At 34.4% G+C, this 23,699-nt stretch overlaps 1 protein-coding gene across 1 annotated transcript in view; it reads right to left on the reverse strand.

Moving 5' to 3' along the window:
- The window catches only part of TLL1 (tolloid like 1), a 207,398-nt gene that overhangs the window by 104,787 nt on the left and 78,912 nt on the right, over nt 1–23,699 (reverse strand). Inside the window, exons 2-3 of the mRNA XM_058274933.2 lie at nt 5,369–5,479; nt 1,473–1,553 (exon numbers count right to left, since the gene is read on the reverse strand). Of these exons, the coding sequence (XP_058130916.1) occupies nt 1,473–1,553; nt 5,369–5,479 (192 nt within the window). The remainder of the gene's footprint in view (nt 1–1,472; nt 1,554–5,368; nt 5,480–23,699) is intronic.

Below are 23,699 nucleotides of genomic sequence, written 5' to 3' on the forward strand. Positions count from 1 at the left end.
TCCCAGAAATTTATGCTCCTAAATTGGTCTGTTCTTGTGGGTGTGAACCCATTGTGAACCTTTGATTAGATTAGATTCCGTTAAGGGCCATTTGATTAGATTATTCTAGTAATGCATAGTCCAGGATGAGCCTTTAATCCTTTTACTGGGGTCCTTTAAAAACTGAATCTGTGGAGGCCACAAAGACAGAGAAAAACTCCCACAGCCTCCTAGAGAGGAAATCGCAGAAGCCAGAAGCTGAAAACAACAGAGCCTGAAGGAGATGCAGAGACCAGAAGAAAGCGACATTTTGCCCCACCATGTGGCCTGATTGCCCACAGCAGCAGCTTGGAGGAGAATGCATCTCCTGATGATGTCTCATTAGGACTGGTTTTCTCAGTCTTGGAACTGTAAGCTTATAAATTAATAAATCCCCATTGTAAAAGTTGACCCACTTCTGATATATTGCCTTAGCAGCCTTTAGCTAACTGAAACAGCCACTAAAGTTGTTTTATATATTCTTATTCAGCAACATATGATAAAACAGATACAATTCAATAATGTCAAGTGATAATCAAAATTTTCTGACTCCTTCTAAATTCCTACTTCTTTAAATCAGGATTGATATTTTGTAGTACAGTCTGAAACTATGAATATTACACTATACAAATATGCAATGAAATATCATAGACAGGCATGATCACAAATATCTAAGTCAGGAAACAGATATAGAGATATGCATAACTATTTGGTCAAAAATGTTTTAATTATTTTTTAACTAATAAATCACTTTGGCAATTGACTTTAAGCAGATTTTATTTAAAACCTAATAGCCACAATATTTCCTTATTTAATTAAAATTTTATAACTCCATGTTTGATGAAAATACCTTATTGAGCTACCAAATTAACTTGAAATAAAAATCCCCAGTAAAGAATGGCAGGAAGAGATGAGATGTGGAGGCGCCTTTGGGACTTGGAGTTGCCCTGGATGGTGCTTCAGGGGCAATCACCGGACATTGTAAATCCTCCCAGGACCCACTGGATGGAATGGGGGAGAGTGTGGGCCATGATGTGGACCAATGACCATGAGGTGCAGAGATACCCAGAGATGTACTTACCAAATTAATGGATGTGTCATGATGATGGGAGTGAGTGTTGCTGGGGGGGGAGGGGTGCGGTGGGGGTGGTGGGGTCGAATGGGACCTCATATTGTTTTTTTAATGTAATATTTTTACAAAATCAATTAAAAAAAAAAAACCCCAGTAAAACAACACCAAATATATCTTAATAAGGAGATGCTTAAAATAAACTGAAAAACATTTCTATTTTCTCAAATTATGTTCTAAAACATTTACATGAAATATGAGCTCACAAAATAAAAACAAATAAAGGACTCTATCAGAGTATGTCTTCACATATTTTGCATCATAATGTACACTGGTTTAATAAACTGATCAAGGCAAGCATCTGCAACTTTAAACATTGGTATACCAGAGCCAATTCTTCTTATCCTCTCAATCAGTTGGTAGAGGGCCCCTCGTTTCTTTGACATACCATGGTCTCCAAATTCACCTTAAAGAATAAAATAAAATAATTTTCTTTAAATATCTTGTAAATAAACTATGCTTTTCCTCTCTTTGGAAATTACTATGTGTTTAAATGGTATTAGGCTGCTAGAGTTATGAACATCCTTGAATATGTGAAGAGGGTAAAAAATTCCACAGCAACAAATTTTGGTAACTCAAAAAAACAACAAAAAGGCTTGGGAGAGCAAAGAGATTCAGAGAGCAATCTAACATGACTTTATTTGGACATCATGACAATTGAGTCATCGATTGCTAATTTGAAACATTTTTCTTCACTGTGACCTTAACATCACATAGTGTTACATAGGATGACAGACAGCAAGCTGTTCTGCCCTGTTGACTGCATTCCAGCTATTTCCCTAATGCAAACTGAATACTTCAGATCTGAAAGCAGCAAATGGAAATTTTTAAAAAAATTAGTAGAGCAAATGTACAGGGCAAGCTCCGTTCTAAATTTTCTGTCAATTTTGAAATCTTTTTGAAAGCACATCAAATTTTATAATATATTCAACTAAGTATTGAAAATTAGTTCTCTATAATTCATTATCTAAGAGCACATAATCAGAAAAATATTGCAAAGTAAAAGTGTAAAGAATTTTACAGCTCAAAAGAGGAGGAAAAGAGCATAAGGAATTATTTCTCCTCACCATGTTACCAATAACAACTAGAAAAGGCAGATTCTTCTCCAGAGTCAAAAAGCAGGCCCTTTGACTAAAATCCAAGTCCTCTTACTCTCATTCTGGGGCTTTTAATAAAATGTTGCTCCCAAATTTTGTCCCCTGTTTTTCCTATTCTCCTTGAAATTTAATAGACAAATAATAAAGGGGTATCATCAAAGAAACAACCAATATAACCACTCATGACTCTTGAACAAGTGCAGATGAATTTGTACCACTAAGAGTGTGGCTTACGAATATGTGTGGGCCAGGACAACAAAGGAAGGCCAGAAATCTATGAAGACAACAATGTTCTTTCCAATATCTTCTTTTTTGTCTCTTTGAAATTAATACTCAAAGTTAATTAATGAGATTGAAGCTAATGAAAAAACAAAGTTATATAAAAACTATTGCCACAAAAGCCTCTTAAAGGAAAGAGCAAACAAATCCTTATAAGGCAAATAAATCAGAGTGCTTGTTCACTGACTAATAATCTGTTAATTATTTGTATTACATGGTCACATTTTTTGCTGTGTCCCTGAGAAAAATTTTTGAAATTTTTTCATTGAACATTTTAGAAAGATGAGGTAATATTTAAATGCATTCATTCCTAAACAGTTAAAAGGAATATTTCTAAAATATGGAAACTATAAGCTAGTAAGGACCATTATGTAACGGTTATATTTGATATTAGACCTAAAATGCATACAAATAGATTTACAAGGAGGCTAATTATGAGAAAAAAGGAAATATGTTAGTTAATATTAAGTTAATAATAAAGATAAGAGTAATTATATAATTGAAAAAACAAAGTTTGAAGCCTATCCAAGGCAAAAATATTTCTAATAATACAATTTAAGCAATTTTAGAAAATTTAGCAATTTTTAATAATTTTTATAGCAATTGTTATAAAATTCTGCGTAGGGGATTCATTGAAATAGAAAAAAGGGAAGATTCCTAAAATATGAGCTAATTTTTAACACATTCTAAAAACAAAGCAAAATTAAGCAAAATAAACATGGAAAAGACTATATATTTTGAAATAAGGAAATGTAAAATATAGAATATAGTAAAATCAGCATAAGCAAGTAATAAAAAGACAATAATATAAAATATACTTTTACAGTGTAATTCAATAAATAGTACAAGTTAATGCTGAACTTTCAAACTGTATAAACATTTCATATATATATTTAGAATAATTTATTTATTTACAGGTTATATTTTCTTCTATATATCTGAAATTACAATATTTTATATTCCAGCTGCTCTTATTTTAAAACGTATTGAAAAAGGAAATGGCGAAATGACTGCATGTCTTAAATCACAGAAAATGAATTCCCAAAATAATGGTGAGGGCAGAAATAAGAAATGACCTAAATAAAATTTGAAGCTAATGAAAATCTTAAACAAACTGAAAATGCAGCATATGGTAAATCTAGGGTTTTTCTGAGCAGTATCATTGCTTTCTCCCAAATATATTGTCTCCACAACAAGCTTCAGTGTGAGGCAGTACCTGGAGAGTCAACTAACAAACATATTGTATCAGAATATAAGGATTACACAACAAACCTATAGTGGTGCTTGTTTCAGTAAAGATTGCCAGTATATACAACAAAGGCCAATGTGTTTTCTTTTTAATATAATATATATTGCTATTTTAAATAAATTCCTTAGGTTTTATGATGCTATTATGCAGGCCATATTTTATATAATTTTTGATGTGATAATGACATTTTGGTTATATAATATAATGTCCTTATTCTTAGAAAGCTCATGCTAAATCACTTAAGGTTAATGTGTTATCTGAAATTAATTTCATAAAGTTCTGTTTTACATGCACACATATTCCTGTTTGTTCATGCACACACATGCACATACACCACATAAAATATATGGCAAATTGCTAATGATTGTTGATTTTTTTTTTTTTTTTTTGAGGTACCAGAATCAGGGATTGAGCCTCAGACCCCATATGTGGAAAGCTGGCACTCAATCACTGAGCCACATTGGCTGCCCTGAGATGGATTATTAATTTGTTTGTTGTTTTTTTTGTTTTTAGGAGGCACCAGGGACCAAACCCAGGACCTCCCATGTGGGAAGCAGGACCTCAAGCACTTGAGCCACATCCTCTAGCCTGACTGTTGAATTTAAGAGACTAAAAAGATTAAACTTTTCAATATATTTGAAATTTGTCATAATAAAAAGGTGATAGAAAGAAGGAATTAAACAAAGAGATATTAATTCACACTGACAACAATCTCAAATCTGTAATATATTTGCCTGCTTAATACCAGAAAGGAACCATTTGTTTTATTTCCAAAGGAATAGAAGAAGAAAATTTTTAAAATAATGGGAGGGAGGTGGATGCAATGAATTTAAAAGTATGATATCAAATATATTTTTTAGCTATCAGTACAAAAAGATATTTTAAGCTTGCAATTTTTCCTCAAAGTAAAGCAATAAAATCCTAACACGGTAATATGAAGTATTTTAAACTTTTAATAAAAATATCTTAAAATGAGAGCCAAACAGCATTTTAAATATTAGAAATCTCCGAATTCAATCATGTTCAAAACAACTAAAATTAAAACTGTCTTCTAAATTTTCCATAGAAACTCAATTTAGATAGATGATAGACACATAACATATAAGCATTTTCTAAATAAGGCTGTATATAATTACTTTAAGGATAAGTTACATTTTTAACTCAATATCTTAAATTAGAAGCACTTGAATAAAAGCTCAAGGGCATGAAATCTGGCCTTTCTCAGACCTGAATTCTGGTCCTGAGTTGACCCTTCTGACTGTGGCCATAAGCAAGCTATATAACCTTCTAAACTCTGATTTCCTGATTTGCAAATCATAATAATATTAGTTCCTATCATCAAGAGGATTCAAAGAATCAATATACGTTAAGCATTTAAAAGAGGTTGAAACATAATAAACATTATAATGTATTTATTAAATTAATCATCAAAATGAAAACTATTTCTGAAGCCTAAATTTCTAAACATGCTCACATGTGTGCAGGAAATCAGAGTTGATCAGTAAAACATTAAAAATGGCCTAAAGAGTGTTTATAGCATTTTAACAGTATATTTATTCCAAAATGATACATAAGTAATCAAATAATCAAGGATACCTGTGGTATGTCCAAGTTTTCCAAAGGGATTCTGGGTAAGGTCAATTGTTCTATCAATTTGAAAGATGTTTAAGTCTTCATCATCCAAGGCAATATCACCCCAAAACACAGCTAAAAAAGAAAATTGAATGAAATAACAATAGTTAAAAGAGTGAAATCAGTGCTAACAAAGCTAATTATAAAAATGTTGCTAAAATATGGAAATGAGGCCCTTAACGTGAAAGGCAGATATTTCAGAAAGTAATCATAAGTGAATTTATTAGACCTGTTACAGAAGAAAGATTTGCCATCTGTAAACAGGTATGAACTACTTTTGTTTGCTTTGATATTTGGAAAAGGGGAGATAGTAGTTTCCTTGAATGAGATAGATGGTCACAGATTTATAAGCGGAGGGAAGAAAGGAGACCCTAAGTAAAAAGAATTTATCAATCATGAGGTAATCTGCAAATAAGTGAAAATCTGATAAGAAGTCCTGCATTTACTGTGGTTGGTTGTGCCTAGTAGCCGGTTTTCACTGACAGAGTAGAAGAGAACAAACCCATATCTATCACAATCTTTTCAAACAAGATGCAATCAAGATTAAAGAATACTGATCTGTGCTGTTATTGCAATTCATTCATAACATTCTTAAACATTTATAATACACTTTCTCTAAAGTTGACTTTGCCTGTGAATCTCCACACATGTATTTGAAACTACCAGAGTAATATTTAAATCAACATTTCCTTAGACAACTATGTGCCAGGCCTTTTACCTTTAATAACAAAGAAGATGTGGTCCATATTTCCAGAAGCCTTAAAATCATTACCCTGAAACACTGGAAACTCTCTGACTCTGTCTTTCATATTTAGCCTATCGTTTATACTACTTAATAAAGGAAAGCCTTATACACCATGGTGAGATATGGGAAAGTTCATATTCAAAAAATATATGGATTTCTCTTTGAAGATCAGAAATACATATCAGCAAAATAATAAAATGGCCTCCTTGTTTTTGTCCAAAGTAGACTACCAGTTCCTTAGCACTATGAGATGCCAAAATACAGTAACCTTAAGAAACAGCAAATTTAGGAAGGAGAATAAATTATTCATAAGACAGTAAACCTTTGACAAATGCCTTGGAAATTACAGGATATTTATTTCTTGATATGGGTTATCCAGTTTCTTTTTTCAAATTCTCTTCAAATTTCTCTTCTTTAAAACCAAAAAGGGAAAGAAGAAAATACATTAAAATATAAGAAGTGACAAAATCCATGCCTTTTAATTCACTATCTTTTACTGATTCAAATCTTACATTCATAAATTTTAGCACTATAAAGCAGCTAGTTGATAAAATCAGCTAAATTATAAAACTTAGTCTTCAATCCTAAAAGCTATACAATGCTTTAGACTTTGATGAAAGATGTATCATATAAAATTGTTTACCCAGTTTAGTATTCTGGGACAAAACTGACATGAGATACAAACAGCTTAGACATATGTGCAAATCTACAAAGAAGAAAGTAAGAATTAGTTCAAGACGAATTATCAGCTCAATGTACAGAAAGAATCTCTCTCAACTCCACTTCTCTGTCAATGGAATGGATAGAGAGAAAAGACGGTAAACAATTTTTTTTTATTTCTACAGATTTATAATGTGCACAGAAACAAAGTAGTGAGTCTATAGAACACTTTAGAGTACTGGTTAAGAGGTTGGTCTAAAATTGAATCCACATTCTAATCAGCTTCAAACACATGCAGAAATCTCTGATGCCTCAATGCTCCCAAGTCAGACATCCTGAGAAATAGATGGCTTTTCTAAAATGAAGTATTTTGCCAATTACGTATAGGGCTTGTTGGTTTCCATAAAATAAATTTTACACTTTAAAGTAATTTTACACTTTAAAGCTACTTTAAGGTAAATCCAAGTTTACAGTTATTTGAAACTTTCTATGTGAGCATTTAATATGTCAATAGCTCTGCTTGTAGGCACAGGCTGGCAATGACCCAGACTCACTCTTTCCTAGTCCTGGGGAATGAGGCACAATCACACAATGCTTCTCAAACTGTAATTTACATCGGAATCCCAGCTCACAGCCGTTCTGGTTAAAATGAAGACTCTCATGTAGTAGTTCTGGAGTTGGGCCTCAAGTGCAACAGCTTAACAACTTCCCAACTACTACACAGGATTATTTTTATTGTCATAATCTTTATTCATATTTTTGCAAGAACAAATTCCTACTCCTTTCTGAAATCAGCTGGTTAACTTGAAAACAGGCGCTCAACAAAACCAAACAAAGGATAGTTCATCAGCACCACATTTTACGTACTGAAAGTCATAGGAGTAAAAAAAATGTTTCAGATTTTTATTTTCTTTTAACTTTTTTAAAAAACTGTTTATTTTAGAATACTTTTTAACTTACAGGACAGTTGCAAAAATAATACAAAACATATATGGAGAACTCCAACTTAGCCCCCACTCAGAGACCCAAACCTACCAACTTTTAACATTTTGCCATGTTTGCCATATTGTTCCCTATCATTCTTTCTCTCTCTCTCTCTCTCTCTCTCTCTCTCTCTCTCTCTCTCTCATCTACCCATCTATCCATCCATCTGCCATCTAACTGTCTGCCCATCTCTGTTTGTCTATTTTCTAAACATATTAGAATAGGTGGTATAATTCATGATTCTTAAACAAGTTACCTCCATGTACATTTCCTAAGAACAAGGATATACAGTTAAATAACCACTTCAGGTACAGTTATCAAATTCAAGAAATTTAGCATGGCTATAAACTTTGCAGTCTATATACCTGATTTTTTCACATTTCCAAATAATGCTCTTTTGGGCATTTTTTTCCTCCATTATTAGATTAATTCCAGGATCATGTATTACATTTAATTGCCATTGTCTCTTTAGTTTCCCTATTTTTCTCTCTCTTTTTTTTTTAAGTTTAATTGTGGAATATATATACAACATAACTTCCTAATCACTCTCAAGCATACCATTCAGTGGGATAATCACATTCAAAATGTAGTACTACCCTCCTAACCATCTGTTTTCCAAATTTTCCAAAACCCCAAACACCTGCATCCATTATGCATTAGCTCCCCCTTCTCCCTCCATCTGCATCTCAGTAAACTGTACTCTACTTTCTGTCTCTAAAAAGTTTAAGGTTTTAGCTAGCTCACACAAGTGGTATTATACAATATCTATCCCTTTGTGTCTGACTTATTTTTCTGGCAATGACTTTTCACATGCAAAAGGAGTCATGCCTTGAAAAATTATATCAAACACCCTCCAAGGATATATTACTCCACATATGCTTTTATTCTAGTTTTTGTTTTGTTTTTTTTATAATTTAAATGTAGCTGACATTCTTTTATATCCAGTAGTGTATACTATTTGAAGTACTTGTATTAGTCAGCCAGAGGTGTTGATACAAAGTACCAGAAATCTGTTGGCTTTTATAAAGGGTAATTATTTAGGGTAAAGGCTTACAGTCACAAGGCCCTAAAGAGTCCAAATCAAGGTACCATGAGAGGTACCTTCTCACCCAAGTCAGCTGCCATGTGTTGAAGTAAGATGGTGGCCCTGGTCTCTCTTCTGTCTTCCTCTTAAGTCTCCATGGGCCCAGCTTCTTCTGATCTCAGCTACTGGATGGCATAGGGTTTGTTTCTTTACAGGCTTCCTCAGTTCATCTGCATCTCTTCAGCTGCAGACTGTCAGGCAAATGGCTGGTCTCTCTTCCCGAGGCAGGATCAAAGTTCTCTCCTCTGCCATGTCTAAGGAGTTGTCTTTCTTCCTGTGCCTTCTGTGCATCTTCTTCAGATACTGTCCATTTATATCAGCCCACTGAGGGTGTATTAGTCAGCCAAAGGGGTGCTGATGCAAAATACCAGAAATGGGTTGGTTTTTATAAAGGGTATTTATTTGGGGTAGGAGCTTACAGATACCAGGCCATAAACCATAAGTTACTTCCCTTACCAACGTCTATTTCCATGTGTTGGAACAAGACTCAAGACTGCAGCCGACGTCTGCAAAGGTTTAGGCTTCCTGGGTTCCTCCCTTCCAAGGTCTTGCTTCTCTCTGGGTTCAGGGTTCTTTTCTTCCCAGGGCTTGCTTCTTCCTGGGTTCAGAGTTCCTCTCTTCTTGGGACTTGCTTCTGTTTCCTCTGTGAGCTTACTTCCTGGGGCTCCAGCTTAAGGCTTCAGCATCAATCTCCAACATCAAAACTCCAACGTCAAAAATCCTCAACTCTGTCCTTTGCCATGCCTTATCTGTGAGTCCCCACCCGTGTTGGGTGGGGACTCAACACCCTCATGACATGGCCCAATCAAAGCCCTAATCATAACTTAATCATACCCAGGTACAGATCAGATTGTAAGCATAATCCAATATCTATTTTTGGAATTCATAACCATATCAAACTGCTACAGAGGGCTAAGGACTTAACCTAAGTTGCACCCTACTGATGTGGTCAAATCAAAGTCCTAATCTCAACCTAATTTAATCAAAGACATCTCAGCTGAGTCTATTACAATCAAAGGGGATCATGCCCAAAGGAGCATACCAGTTTACAAAAATAATCTCTCTTTTTGGAATTCATAAATAATCGCAAACTGCCACAGTACTTAAGGAAAATGCTTCCCCATTTCTCTAAATACCACACTGATATGCTCAGGAAACATTACTGAGTTAAAAGATTAGTTATCATATGATTTATGGGAACTGAAGAGATAGCTCTAAGATTCAATAGTAGCCAAGAGCATTTGCTTTTTACACATTTCCCACATAAAATTTAAACTTTTCTACTTTTATTGCTATTTGATTTAGGGAGAAAGAATGATGTCATATGAATATCTGACAAGGCTGTTTTGACTGCTCTAGACTACAATGATGGCATAATGAAAATTTCCTCAAATAAGGGCAAGAGAAAAACTCACAAGCCAACTATATTTACATGATTGACAACCATTAAGCAAACTTGAAAGGAAAGGTAACATGTTTCAAAAGTTTTAAAATTCACATTTTGGAGACAGTGTTGTATCACTCAAACAACGGAGTAATTTTCCAGGGTATTTCATGTGCAAAAAATAAAATTTTCCCCATAATAACACTGCATGAAGGTTAATATAAATTCTAAGTTTGGGAAACAATTATTTAAAATTTTAAAAGCTTTGATGCAATATAGAAATAAATAGAAACGTAATTTTTCATAGATCCTGAGAAATACTCTTCAAAGCACTTATGGATAGCCTATAGAGTACATTTCATCTTTAAATATCTAATAAAAAAAGAAAAACTTTATAGTCTAATTATTTTGGTGTTTATAAGAAAGTATAACACACAAGTTTTTATTTAAAATATTTTAGAATTTTTTTTGAAACCTGCATTTCCATAGACAACCACATAAACTCAACAAAATCATCTAACCTATCATTTTAAAAGAGTGATTGTAAGGAATCATTAACATGACTTAAATAAAATTGTTTAATTCATCTTTCTCTCATAAGTCAGATTGAAAGACACACCTAGGTAACAAGACTCACTAAAATATAATCCCTTTATTTACCAAGTACAGATTTATTGGGGGTGGAGGCTGGTAGGGGGAAGTTAGATATTATCTATGTCACTGATTATGAAAAAAATAAATCTAAAAAACTCCAAATTTAGAGCACAGAACTGCTTTTAGAGCCAAACACAGCCTTTTCAATCATGAAATAAACTCAATACAAAACTCAAATGTGAAATCTGAAATGCAAAACAAGCACATATTAATACCTATGTATTCATGATTATACATATATACACCATGCCAGAATAAGGAATTTTTCTTCTGAATATGGAGATATTTGAAAATAAAGTCACTTTTCATGATAATATGTGTGTCAAGATGAAAGTAGATTGAACAACAGATTCTGAATACAGTGTACAAACAAGTCTTGTAAATTTTTTTCTGTTTTAATGTTATTTTACTGTATAATATAAAAATTTTCCCATAACAAAAGATCCATTTAAATACCAAATCAATCTGCATTTATAGCCTTCAATGCATATGGACAGGATTTCTCAGTACATTTTTAAAATATCACCCATACCACAAATATTCATTTTGAACTCTTTGTGTCATAGGGGAGAAGCACTGACAGAAAATACTATGATCAAGAAACATAAAAATAAATACCAAAACATTTTTAGTATATGGCCTAATATTTTCTCTTGTATGCTTTAAGAAAATGATTTATAGTAAGCCATAAGTTTTTGAAAACTGCCATTTTTACACTACTTAAATCATAAATCTATAATAATCTATAATAAACCACGATCAAGATCATACGAACCAACATCATACATATTGTAACTACAGAGAAAACACTTGTTTGCTCTTCTCTTAGCCCTGTAATTGTTTACATTTGTGGGTAGTGTCAGAGTCAGCCCTGGTCCTTCTTTTTCAATTAAGTTGGTTTGTTTTTTAAATATTAATACTAACTCTTGAGTAAATCTTGTTCTCTTCCTGGAAGGATGACTGTTCATGCAAACTTTCTACTTTCTATATTCTAGCTATATTTTTCCCATTGGCTGGTCTTCAGTCTAACAGAAGGATCTTTCCCCCAACTTTTTCCAATTTTTATGTGGTCTGCTTTTATGATAGGTCAAAAGAGGAAAATGTTGCATTCCAACCTTCCCAGTTATTATTCATCTTCGTAAAAGATTTCCTTTGGAACACAACTCAATGACTGGAGTCTTTTTTTCTTTGGTTAATATCCCCTACCACACAACCCACAGAACAACATGTACTCAGCAAAATGAGTTTTATGAAATTTTAAAAACTCATTGCTATCCTGAAAACCTGTCTTGACATACTAATTCCTATTTCTTCTCTCCATAGTCTTATGGGCCTTAAACAACTAGGAGAATAATTAAATAAAATTTTATTCATATCAAAACAGGAAAAATTGAAGCATCTGCGAAATATCCCTAGTCATTTTACTTTCAACATTTTAAAGTTTTACTTTCAAACTTCCATAAACTGTCAGTAACTTAGAGGTGAGTTAAATGCATGCTTAATATCAATAAAACTCTTTTACCTATATTATCCCATTTGAGCCTTAGAAAGTTTTATGATACTGCTGATGTAATTCACTTTCTAACAAATTTCTCACTCTCTTATTGCCTAATCCGTATTACACCACTCTTTACTTGTTATGGCAGAGTTTGTTAGCACTGACTTCTGGTCATTTCTTAGAGTTATACAATTCATAGTCAAATTGGAAGCCTCATCTGTCCAAAAGTTTCAATTTGTGAGCATGCTAGTGACCCATCTTAACCATCACAGGCAAGTCCCCTATGGGAAATGATGGGATAGATGTTACCTATGACGAGAAATGGGGATGATACACTTTATTGAAAAATCTAAGTACAAAGGAAGTTTTACTAAAGGAAAATGGAATTCATCATCATCATTTATACCCTGGTAGGGACAAAACACAGACCAATCTGTTTATGCTCTTGTTGCATTTCATCATTATTAAGTCTTTTATGAAATTTTAGGTCTGATTGGTAAAATTTTGTGAAAGGCTCATATGCATTAATTCACATTAATAAAGTACTAGAGGCTAACAAAACAAACTAGCATCGTAAAAAATGAAAGGTTGTGGTAGCATTCATAAGGAGATGTGCTTATATAAATATATGTGTATGTGTCCATAAATACACACATATATATACACATACACTTATAAATGTATACTGATATTTTAGTATGTATCAAAGGTATATAATAAAATTTAAAAATATAAGCATAAAATGTAATCAACAAAATCTAATTCTAAAATATAAAATCAAAGTATTTAAAAATAAATCAAACTTTTGTGGAATGGTGTGAATCTTGTAAACCTTTAAACTCATACACTACTTCATAGGTCAAAACTACACCACAGTTTCAAGTTAAACAAGCAAGAAAAAAACAAATTTCTATCAATTTAATGGTGACTAATAGGTTCTATGAATAATAAGATTTTTATGAAGTTTAAGAAAAGTGAGATGTAACTTATCTGACTTAAATAATATGTAATAAACATTAATTCCAAAATTTTACTTCCTACATGGATATAACAAAATAGAGTTCAAAAAAATATAAGGCAGGGAAAATGTCATTCATAATTTATTACAAATAAAATAACATTAAAACACACATAAATATATGTATATATGTACATATTCATTCATTGAATATATTTGTGTATAAATCAATGTGTGTGTACAAAATAACATTATATAATATTATTTTGGGTGCCTGCAACGCTATGCCTGAAATTTGACTTCTTTGATTTGAAATATCCACCTAGCCTTAAAAGTAACAAAAATTTTACCAATAACCATGAATTATCAATCACCTCTCAAATTAGAAATTTACTTTCCCAAAATCAAGTTTATGCTTAATTGCAAATGGGAAAACTGACATTACAACAACTTTAGAATTTGCTTTGAGATTACTTGTTCAATGGTGGTTAGCTGGGAAGAAGACTTGGCCCAGTGGATAGGGCATCTGTCTACCACATGGGAGTTCCGCAGTTCAAACCCGGGCCTCCCTCACCCATGTGGAGTTGGCCCATGCGCAGTGCTGATGCACGCAAGGAGTGCCCTGCCACGCAGGGGTGTCCCCCGCGTAGGGGAGCCCCACACGCAAGGAGTGAGCCTCGTAAGGAGAGCCACCCAGCGCGAAAGGAAGTACAGCCTGCCCAGGAATGGCACCGCACACATGGAGAGCTGATGCAGCAAGATGACGTAACAAAAAAGATTCCCATGCCACTTTCAACAACAGAAGCAGACAAAGAACACACAGCAAAGGGACACAGAGAACAGACAATGGGGGGTGCGGGGGCTGGAGGAGGTGGGGGAGTGGGGGGGCGGGGGGGTTGGGGGGGTGGAGGGGAGAGAAATAAAATAAATCTTTAAAAAAAAATAGTGGTTAGCTTGGTGGGCAATGATGAACTGCTACACAGGCACTCTCAAATTTAGCCAAGTTATTTCAGATCTTTTTAAAAATCCTGATCACTCAGTTGTATTTGGGATAACACAAATGACTCTTTCTTATACAAAAATATCAAGATGTAAACATTGGCACATATTTTACCTTTAATTTTTAAATGGTTGCAAACATCCAATTTTAAATTATTATGTTACAAAAATATAAAAATCATCATATACAAGGTGAAAAATATCAAAGAGCTCATTTCTTTAAAGTAAAAAGCACAAATCCATATGAAAAAAGACCAACAACCTAAAAGAATGATCAAAGGACACAACCACTTCACAGAAAATATATCACATTTTTAAAAGTTTCAATATCATTCTGTATTTAAGGAATTACATATTAAGTACCATGAGGTACCATTTTTCAGCTATGAGGTTGGAAAATACTAAGTCACTGCTAACATCCAGTATTGGTGGGATACCAGGAAAAGATCAATTTTCATATGTGAAAAGGTATTTATGCAAATATATTTATTGCATCATCTTATACTAGATCCAATTAAAATGAATCTAAAGTTCAATCAATAAAAGATTGGTTAAATAAAATGTGGATGTATATGTAATGGAAAATACTGTGGGTAAATTGTCTTCTGTGATCTACCCCTAAATACTTCCCTGGCCTCCTATAAATCCAAATCCCACTCATCTCTGTTCCAGACACACTTTATTTTAAATTTCTAACTGAGAAGAAGACAAAAAAAAAAAATCCATATATACATACAGATAAATAGAATGACAGATATACATAAACATATACATACGATGTAAATATTATGAGATTTGTTATAAGAATTGGCTCACACTACTGTGGGGATGGGCAAGTCCAAATTCCTGAAAGCAGATGAGATCTCAGATGAAAGGTTGTAATCAATTCCCCAGGAAAAGCTGGTTGGCTGAAGTAGAGATGGAAATTCTTCCTTTTGACTGCTGAAATCATGACTTTTCCCTTAAGACCATCAACTGATTGGTTGAGATGTCTCTCATATTCTAAGGCCATCTCCTTACTGATTATAGATGTAATCAGTCATAGATGCAAGCAAGTGACTAATGATTTAAATCTACATACAAAATACCCACATGTAACAATCAGGCCAGTGCTTGCTTGACCAAATAACTGGACATCATAATGTAGCCAAGTTGACATATTAACCTAACCATCACAGTCCACCATTGTCAACTTGGCACCCATATGTTTCTACTTAAACCACACTTTATATATAAATAAAAACAATAAAGTCTTATTTTTGCCAAACAATTCTCAACTGTACTGCATACAACCAGAAGCAAACTCCTTCCCTATAAAAATATATAATTCCTTGGATAATATGAACTCTTAAACTGATATCCTATTACTTAAATACTATGACAAGAAACTAATACAATATGTTATATGATAAGGGGATAAGATAGAGAAGAAAACAAAAACTATTTGTTTTGTGTATATATACAAACATATTCACAACACAACAAGGAAGAAATATTCATAACCATTCCATTCCTCATTTTTATAGTCATGTAGTTGTAGCTCCCATTTATCACTACCCTCTTCCACTACCCATCCCATATTCCCTTTATCCCCAGCAAGCATCTCAGCTGGTCGTGTCTTTGCCAGGTAGGGTGACCCAAACCTTCATTCCTGAAGTCTCTAGGACATTTGTAGTCCTGCCTGGTTTGGGTTGTTGCAATTTTCCATTGAGTTTAATCACAGAGCACAGTAGTATTAAGAAATGCTCTACAGGATCTCCTGTACTCCAGGCAAACAAAGTTTGGCCTGTTCTATACTGTAACTCTAACTACATGTAATCTTGAGTGTCCCTGAAAGACAGTCCATACATTTTTCTCTGAGACTATAACAGCCATTTACTTGCTATTTCACAAGGGACCTTTAATAAAATTCAGAAAGAATATGACCTAGGGAATCATTGATGCTTCTAAGGAGAAGCTTCAAATGTAGTATTTACTTTTGCTCTTAATGTCTGACCTTTGTAGAGTTAGAAACTCAGTCTTGCCAGTGTCTCAAAATCCATTACTCTTCAAAATGCAGACATCCCTGAGAAAACTCATAAGAGATTGCCATAATGGGGTTCACAATAATAAACAGAACTGTGAAGGGAACTGAACACTCAGATTGTCTGCCCAGCATACGCTCAATACAATAAATACATGGGGGAAAAATTTTTGCTTTCAGATTTTTCTGTTGAGCATGAAATCTTAATAACGAGTTTTACTTACATGATTCCACTATTTAATGGCATCAGTGCATTAAGTCTTTGAACAGGCTTATTTGTCTCTGGAATTATCTATTTTCCTGGCTTTTATATATAAAACCTAAACTCTCTCAGTTCTAACTGACACATCCTTTCTTTCCATGTTAATATATTCAATCAACCAGACTGACTTTCTTCCTTTATTTAGAAATCAGGATATATTTCAACTATACAGAAAATCACATTTACTACCAGCTTAAAAATCTGAATCTTTTCAAAATTTGCTTGAGATGTCTATTTTCAGGATAGCATTTAACAAACTGTAAAATTCCTTATAATTCCTGTGGCCCTTATTTTCTCTCCAAAGTAGTGATTTTCACAAATGTAACATGTGTCATTTCCATATATGCTTCTATTCTTCTGTAACTCATATATGTATTCCTAGAAAATTATAGTATTTCTCTTTATACGTGATTTTAAATTTTATATAAATATCATCACTTAATATATTCTTTTGCAACTTGATTATTTTGCTCAATATTGATATTTATTTATGACAAACTTGGCTGTAATTTTTTTTAGCTTCTAAATTATCCATTTGTCTGTAACACTTATTTATAAACTTTTCTATTATAAGTAGACATTTATGTGGCATCAAATTTTCCACCAATGCAAACAATGCTCTATTAAACACCATATACTGAGTAAAACTTTTCCTAGGATATCTAGGAGTTCGATCATTTAGGTAATAAGCTATAAACGTATTTACCTGTTTTTGATATTGCCTAAATTTTGGATAACAGGTGGTAGTAGCAGCATCAACGGCAACATCATAATTGAATAGTCTCTATTCGTCCCATAAAAACACAGAACAACCAAACTAGGACCTCTGGACAATATGTGGCACAAAACTCAGCAATAAGCTATCACCAAGAAGCCCTAAACACAATGTGAATGGGGGAAAACAACATCTTCTGCTGCTACCATGACAGCTACAAGAACCACATAGCAGATGTGCAAGTAAAAAGAAGGAAGCTGTTTTAGTTTACCAGATGCTAAAGCACATACTACATAATGGGTTGGATTAAACAATGGAAATTTATTTGCTCATGGTTTTGAGGTTAGAGAAAGCCAAAAATTGAGGCATCGCCGCAATAATGCTTTCTCCCTGAAAGTATGCTGGGACTGGCTGCCAGCGAACTTTGGTCCTTGGCTTTTCTGAAACATGGCATCGTACTTGGCGGCATCTTCTCCTTTCTGTTCCCGATTTTGTTGACTTCCAGCCTCTGTTGCTCCCCGTGGCTTCTTTCTCTAAGTCTGAATTTCATTCTGCTTAGAAAGGATTCCAATAATCCAGATTAAAGCCCAACTTGATACAGTTGGGTATACCTTACCTAAAGTATCATCTTCAATAGATCCTCTTTACAATGGGGCCACCCCTACCAGAATGCAGACCAAGACCATGTCTAAACTGGGGTACACATTTCAATCCACCATGGAAGGCAACTAGGTTTCTGATGGCTCTGGAAACAAAGGAATGCCCAAAACAGCTAAGAGATACTAACGGAAACACAGAGCAGAGCAATCTGAGAACAAATGCTAAAATTGAGAGGGTTACCCAGAATCCAAGTTTCAAGTTAGGGAAAAGAAACAAATGAACCAAATGCATATATGTGGTGGCATAGCCCTGCAGAGAGGAACTATCCCAAGTTATTTGAAAAAAATCACACACAATATGACTGCATATCCATGTTAGGATACACCCTAAAAGCAGAAGAATTTTTAAAGTAGCAATAAACTACTGAGTAATCATATTCTTGGGGTAGAAGGTGGTAATGTTTTCTAAGATTGTGTGCATATTATGAGACACAATATAATGAGCAAAAGCACTATTATCGCAGGAAATCAGATTTTCAGTGTAGTGGAGATGGGATATAGATGTGAGTTTTAGGAGGTTCAGCAAAAACTTAGAATTCCAAATTCATATTAGAATTATCAGTATAAATTTATGAAGAATTTCCTCACTAAAAATTATAGACATATTTCCTATCTCTGACTAATGAAAAAGCCTAGAAAAATGAATGTCCAGTGCATTTGTAATAAAAAGCACTAGCATCCAGAAAAACTTCCCAGTAAAGAGAATCAGAGTTCTTCAGGAAAAAAATGACTGATCTAGATCTGAGGCAGGAAATGAATGCAACGAGCCTTGGATGTATTGTAATACCAGAAAGCAAGGAAACTACCAAAAATTAAAGCATTATGTTAAACATTTCAGGAACAATTTAAAAAGCCAGCCAAAACTGGGATAAATGGAACATCAAAAGTATAACAACTACAATGGATTGAAACACAATATATGTGCCAATCAAGGTTCTACTAATCTCATAAATCATTTGGCAGCATTATTTCTTTTCTAGTCTATGAACCATTTGTATAAGAATGGAATTATTTGTTCCTTAAATAGTTGGTAGAAATACCTTATAAATGTATATTGTCATGGTAATAGACAGTAGATTATTTTCTATATAGTAGCCTAAATGTCCGTGCCTATACTGCCCTAAATATGGAGAGGAATGGAGGCAAAGTTAACACTAATAGAGTCTTCTCCGTGGTGGGTTTTTCTTTAAGATTTATTTCTTTATTTCTCTCCCCTTCCCCCCAACCCTGGTAGTCTGTTCTCTGTGTCTATTTGCTGCATCTTCTTTGTCCGCTTCTGTTGTTGTCAGTGGCACGGGAATCTGTGTTTCTTTTTGTTGCGTCATCTTGTTATGTCAGCTCTCCGTGTGTGTGGCACCATTCCTGGGCAGATTGCACTTTCTTTCACGCTGGGCAGCTCTCCTTACGGGGCGCACTCCTTGTGCGTGGGGCTCCCCTATGCAGGGGACACCCCTGCGTGGCACGGCACTCCTTGCGTGCATCAGCACTGCGCATGGGCCAGCTCCACACGGGTCAAGGAGGCCCAGGATTTGAACCAAGGACCTCCCATGTGGTAGATGGACGCCCTAACCACTGGGCCAAGTCCGCCGCCCTCTGTGGTGTTTTTAAAGGATGATTTGATGTGTTTCCCAGATATCCCCTCAAGACTGTAGAATTTATTACCCACTACTGAGAAGGTTTTTGATGGAAAGACCTCAGCTTTCAGACCTCTTGGCTGAAGAGCTCAGTTATCCAAAGCCAAACCCACTTCCAATATGTAGCCTGCATTCGACAACTGGTCAAGGAGAGGCAGTAGAAAGGTATGACCACCTCAACCCTATTTGGGACATCTCTGATGGGTCATCCTAGCATCAGAGTTCTGCATTTGACTGAGCTCTTCATGGCAGCTAAATTGTAGCCCAATATCTCCTTCTGTCCAATCCTGCTTCCTTCCCTACCCTTTCACGAGTGGTGATCCCAGGTATCCTCACTGATATATGCCCCCAAATGCTAATATCCACCTCAAAGTCTACTTCCTGAGGAACTGAACGTGTGACAGTCGGGACCAATAGTGACAAATAAATAGGCACTAGAACGAGACTTTGTCAATGGAGATTTTTGGCTGACAATGAAAATTCCATCAGTGGTGGAATTCCATCTATTAGGTAGAGCATTAATAGCCTCTGGAATAAGGTAAGAAAGTAATTGTTAAATCTTTCTCCAGTTCTGAAAGTAAACTGGTAAAAAGGGAATGCTAATGTGATGTATCAGGTATTTGTGCAATTTAGGGGAAATAGGAATTCTAAGGATATAAGCTATGGCTGCTGCCTGGGCACTATGGGCTCTTTGTACTGAGGGACCAATGGGCATGTTAAAGAATTACCATCCTGCCAGGGATAACTGACCCCTATCATCAGAGAAGCTGAAGCTGTTGTTATACAACAGGGGAACGGAGGAATATACTCGGCAGAAAGTAATCTCCTTGGGTACCTATGGTATTTCCTGAACCAACATTGCTTGTAAACAGAGCAGTCATGGCCTAAGAAGGGCACGGGAAGCAGTGATATAGAGCACTAAGGGATATGGTTGTAAGTCATACCACTAGGTAAGACCACCACACTAGGAAGGGGAACGAAATACTACCAAACCACAGAGTGTGACCCTGGGAAAGAAAAACAGTGCTCATGACTTCCAATTCCTATTGCACATGATACATATTTTTTGATCATCAGAGAAACAATTCAATTTTATATTTGCCATTTATTCTTCAAAATTGAATAATTATAATCACTTAAATAATGTACTAATTACATTTTTAAGAAGCATACGCTAGAAGAGGAAATTAGGTCAAAAAGTAAGGGTAATATTCTTGGAGTCTGGTTGCACATGATAAAAAGAATAATGTCTATTTTAAATGCCACCATTCTTGTGTCTCCTATGGAAAAAAAAAAAGGTTTAAATCCAACCTCCTCCCACAGCTTTTACCCACTAGGAGAGAATAGAGATTGAAGATTAAAAGTAATATTCCCTAATATACTTCAAATGTGCAAAACATCTTGCCTACTTAAGAATATTATATTTAGAAATATTTCAGTTAAGCATTGTAGTGGATTCATTTTGGATCATTTCCAAATGTGTTTGTTCTTCTTTCATACATTTAGAAATCAAAGAGAGGAAGGCTGCTTAATGAAACATCAATATTTACAATATCTTAAAATTATGTTATGTCCAAATCAGAGCATCTCTATTATGCACAAAAATATAGAATAAATATGAAAGTTATCTGATCACTTACAAATATTAATAGGCAGAATCAGAAACTAAGAAATTGTAGATTTTATATTTTAATTTAAAAATTTGTCTTCTCTGGTCTTATAAAACTCATTAGAAGTTCAATATTGGGTGAGTGAATGTAGCTGTTTATAACTTAGTAATGAGACTTATTTGGGATCTTTCTTAGCTTTTGTAATTGATGTTAATGAATTTCCTTAGAGTTATACCGGTTGAAAATTTGTGTGGGAATTGTTGAGTCCTGTAAAATTATACATATAACATTTCACAGAATAAGAATCTAGCTGGGAATAACAACTTACAAACTTTAGATGATAAGAATGTGTCCTAGTGATAATAAAATAAACAAAGCAAGATTCTTCAAAGGATCTGTTAATGTTTTTAACATTTTAATATGAAAAAGACCATCCAAGCACAGTAATTAATTATTCTGGACTTGTGTTGTATTGTTTATTTCCATGACATCAAGAATGCCACATGTCCATGAAAGGGATAGAAAAGCATATCCCAAGTAATTTGTGTTAGGTCATCTCTAAAATAATAAGAAAAACATAACCAATCTATGACATTTTTTCTATTCTAACCTAAATTCATTTTTGGAAAGAGAGGACATTTCTGTATATTTTCTCGGAAATTGATTAGAGCCAGAATTTTTTAATTTGGTGCTCATTTGAATACATAAAGCACATAAAGAATATTATTTTAAAAATATGCACATGTAAATAGTTGTGATGTTTATGTACTCTACTTCAAATAAAAGTTATAAGACAATCATGATGCTCAATGGCTTACAGTCATGAACTTTACCTAAATTAATGCCCACTGAGGGAAGCGGACTTGGCCCAGTGGTTAGGGCGTCCGTCTATCACATGGGAGGTTGGTGGTTCAAACCTCGGGCCTCCTTGACCCGTGCGGAGCTGGCCCATGCACAGTACTGGTGTGCGCAAGGAGTGCACTGCCATGAAGGGGGTGGCCGCGCATAGGGGAGCCCCACGTGCAAGGAGTGTGCCCCATAAGGAGAGCTGCCCAGTGCAAAAGAAAGTGCAGCCTGCCCAGGAATGGCGCCGCACACTCGGAGAGCTGACACAACAAGATGATGCAGCAAAAAGAAACACAGATTCCTGGTACTGCTGATAAGGACAGAAGCGGTCACAGAGGAACACACAGCAAATGGACACAGAAAGTAGACAACTAGGGGGTGGGGGGAGAAAGAAGGGGAGAGATATAAATAAAAAATAAATCTTAAAAAAAAAATGTCCACTGAAACAAGATAATAAAGGTAAAACTACATATGAAATGTTAAGGTAGAAAAATTAAGCATTTCAATGTATTTAAACACAAACACACCGGGAAATGGCAGAAGGTATTTGGCCAAACTTCAAGGTACAAATTAAAATTTTTAAACTGAACTCAGGCTTCCTGGACTAGAATACAATTTAATATTAGCATGGCAAAATTTCCAAGTTCAAAGCAAGGTCCCATGGTTATCAGATATCTCTCATAAAATATTGGAAATGAATGAGAAACTAAAATAATATTACTTAAAATACCCAGAGGTATAAACTTAAGAGAGAAAGAAGTTTTCAAAATATGTTTTGAATTTTGCTAAACACAAAATATCTCAATGTGAAATTTAATTTTGCCAAGCTCAAAATACTTCCAGGTTCTCCACGGCTTAACACATACACATTTATATTCCTTATTTTCAGCACCCAGACAAGAGAAAAAGTTGCTTTCCAAAATACAATCAATATTTCTGTGATGCATAGTATTACAGTTCTCTATATAGATCATTGCAACTATTGCTACAGTCACACAGAGGGAGAAGCTCTTTAATTTAAAGACATACTATTATAATAATTTTGAATTGCACTGTTTGAAAAGTGACACTTTAATATACAACATTAAGATTTTAATCTTACCCCTTCAACAAAATTAACAAAACAAAACTCATCCTTTCTCCCTTATAGGCCTTAAATATGACTAAACTGGCTTAAACTACTTATCTTATAAATAATATGACAACTTTTCTTGGGGCGAGAGCCAATAAATACCTCCTTGTTCATGTTAACCTCCATGTAGTTATTAAGCCTGATTTGGAAAAAAAAAAAAAAAAGGTCCTCTAACACATGCCAAAAAAGTAAGGGATGAACCTGAAATTTACAATCTTTTCCTCTATTGAGTTCACCAAAAAGCCTCGCTTTTCATCGGCCCCTTGCTTAGTCTATATTCCTATTCAGACCACTGATGAATCAGAAATTCGCAGAATTTAAGCTGAGCATGCAAACAGTGGTCTTTGAAATTCTTTAGCCTAGAGGCAGCAGTTCACTATAGCAGAAATGTGACGTCCTTTAGGAGTATTACCAAGGTGCTATTTCTTCAAGACCAGGCCAAACAAAC

This window comes from Dasypus novemcinctus, chromosome 1 (genome assembly GCF_030445035.2).
Source record: "Dasypus novemcinctus isolate mDasNov1 chromosome 1, mDasNov1.1.hap2, whole genome shotgun sequence".
Taxonomy (NCBI): Eukaryota; Metazoa; Chordata; class Mammalia; order Cingulata; family Dasypodidae; genus Dasypus; species Dasypus novemcinctus.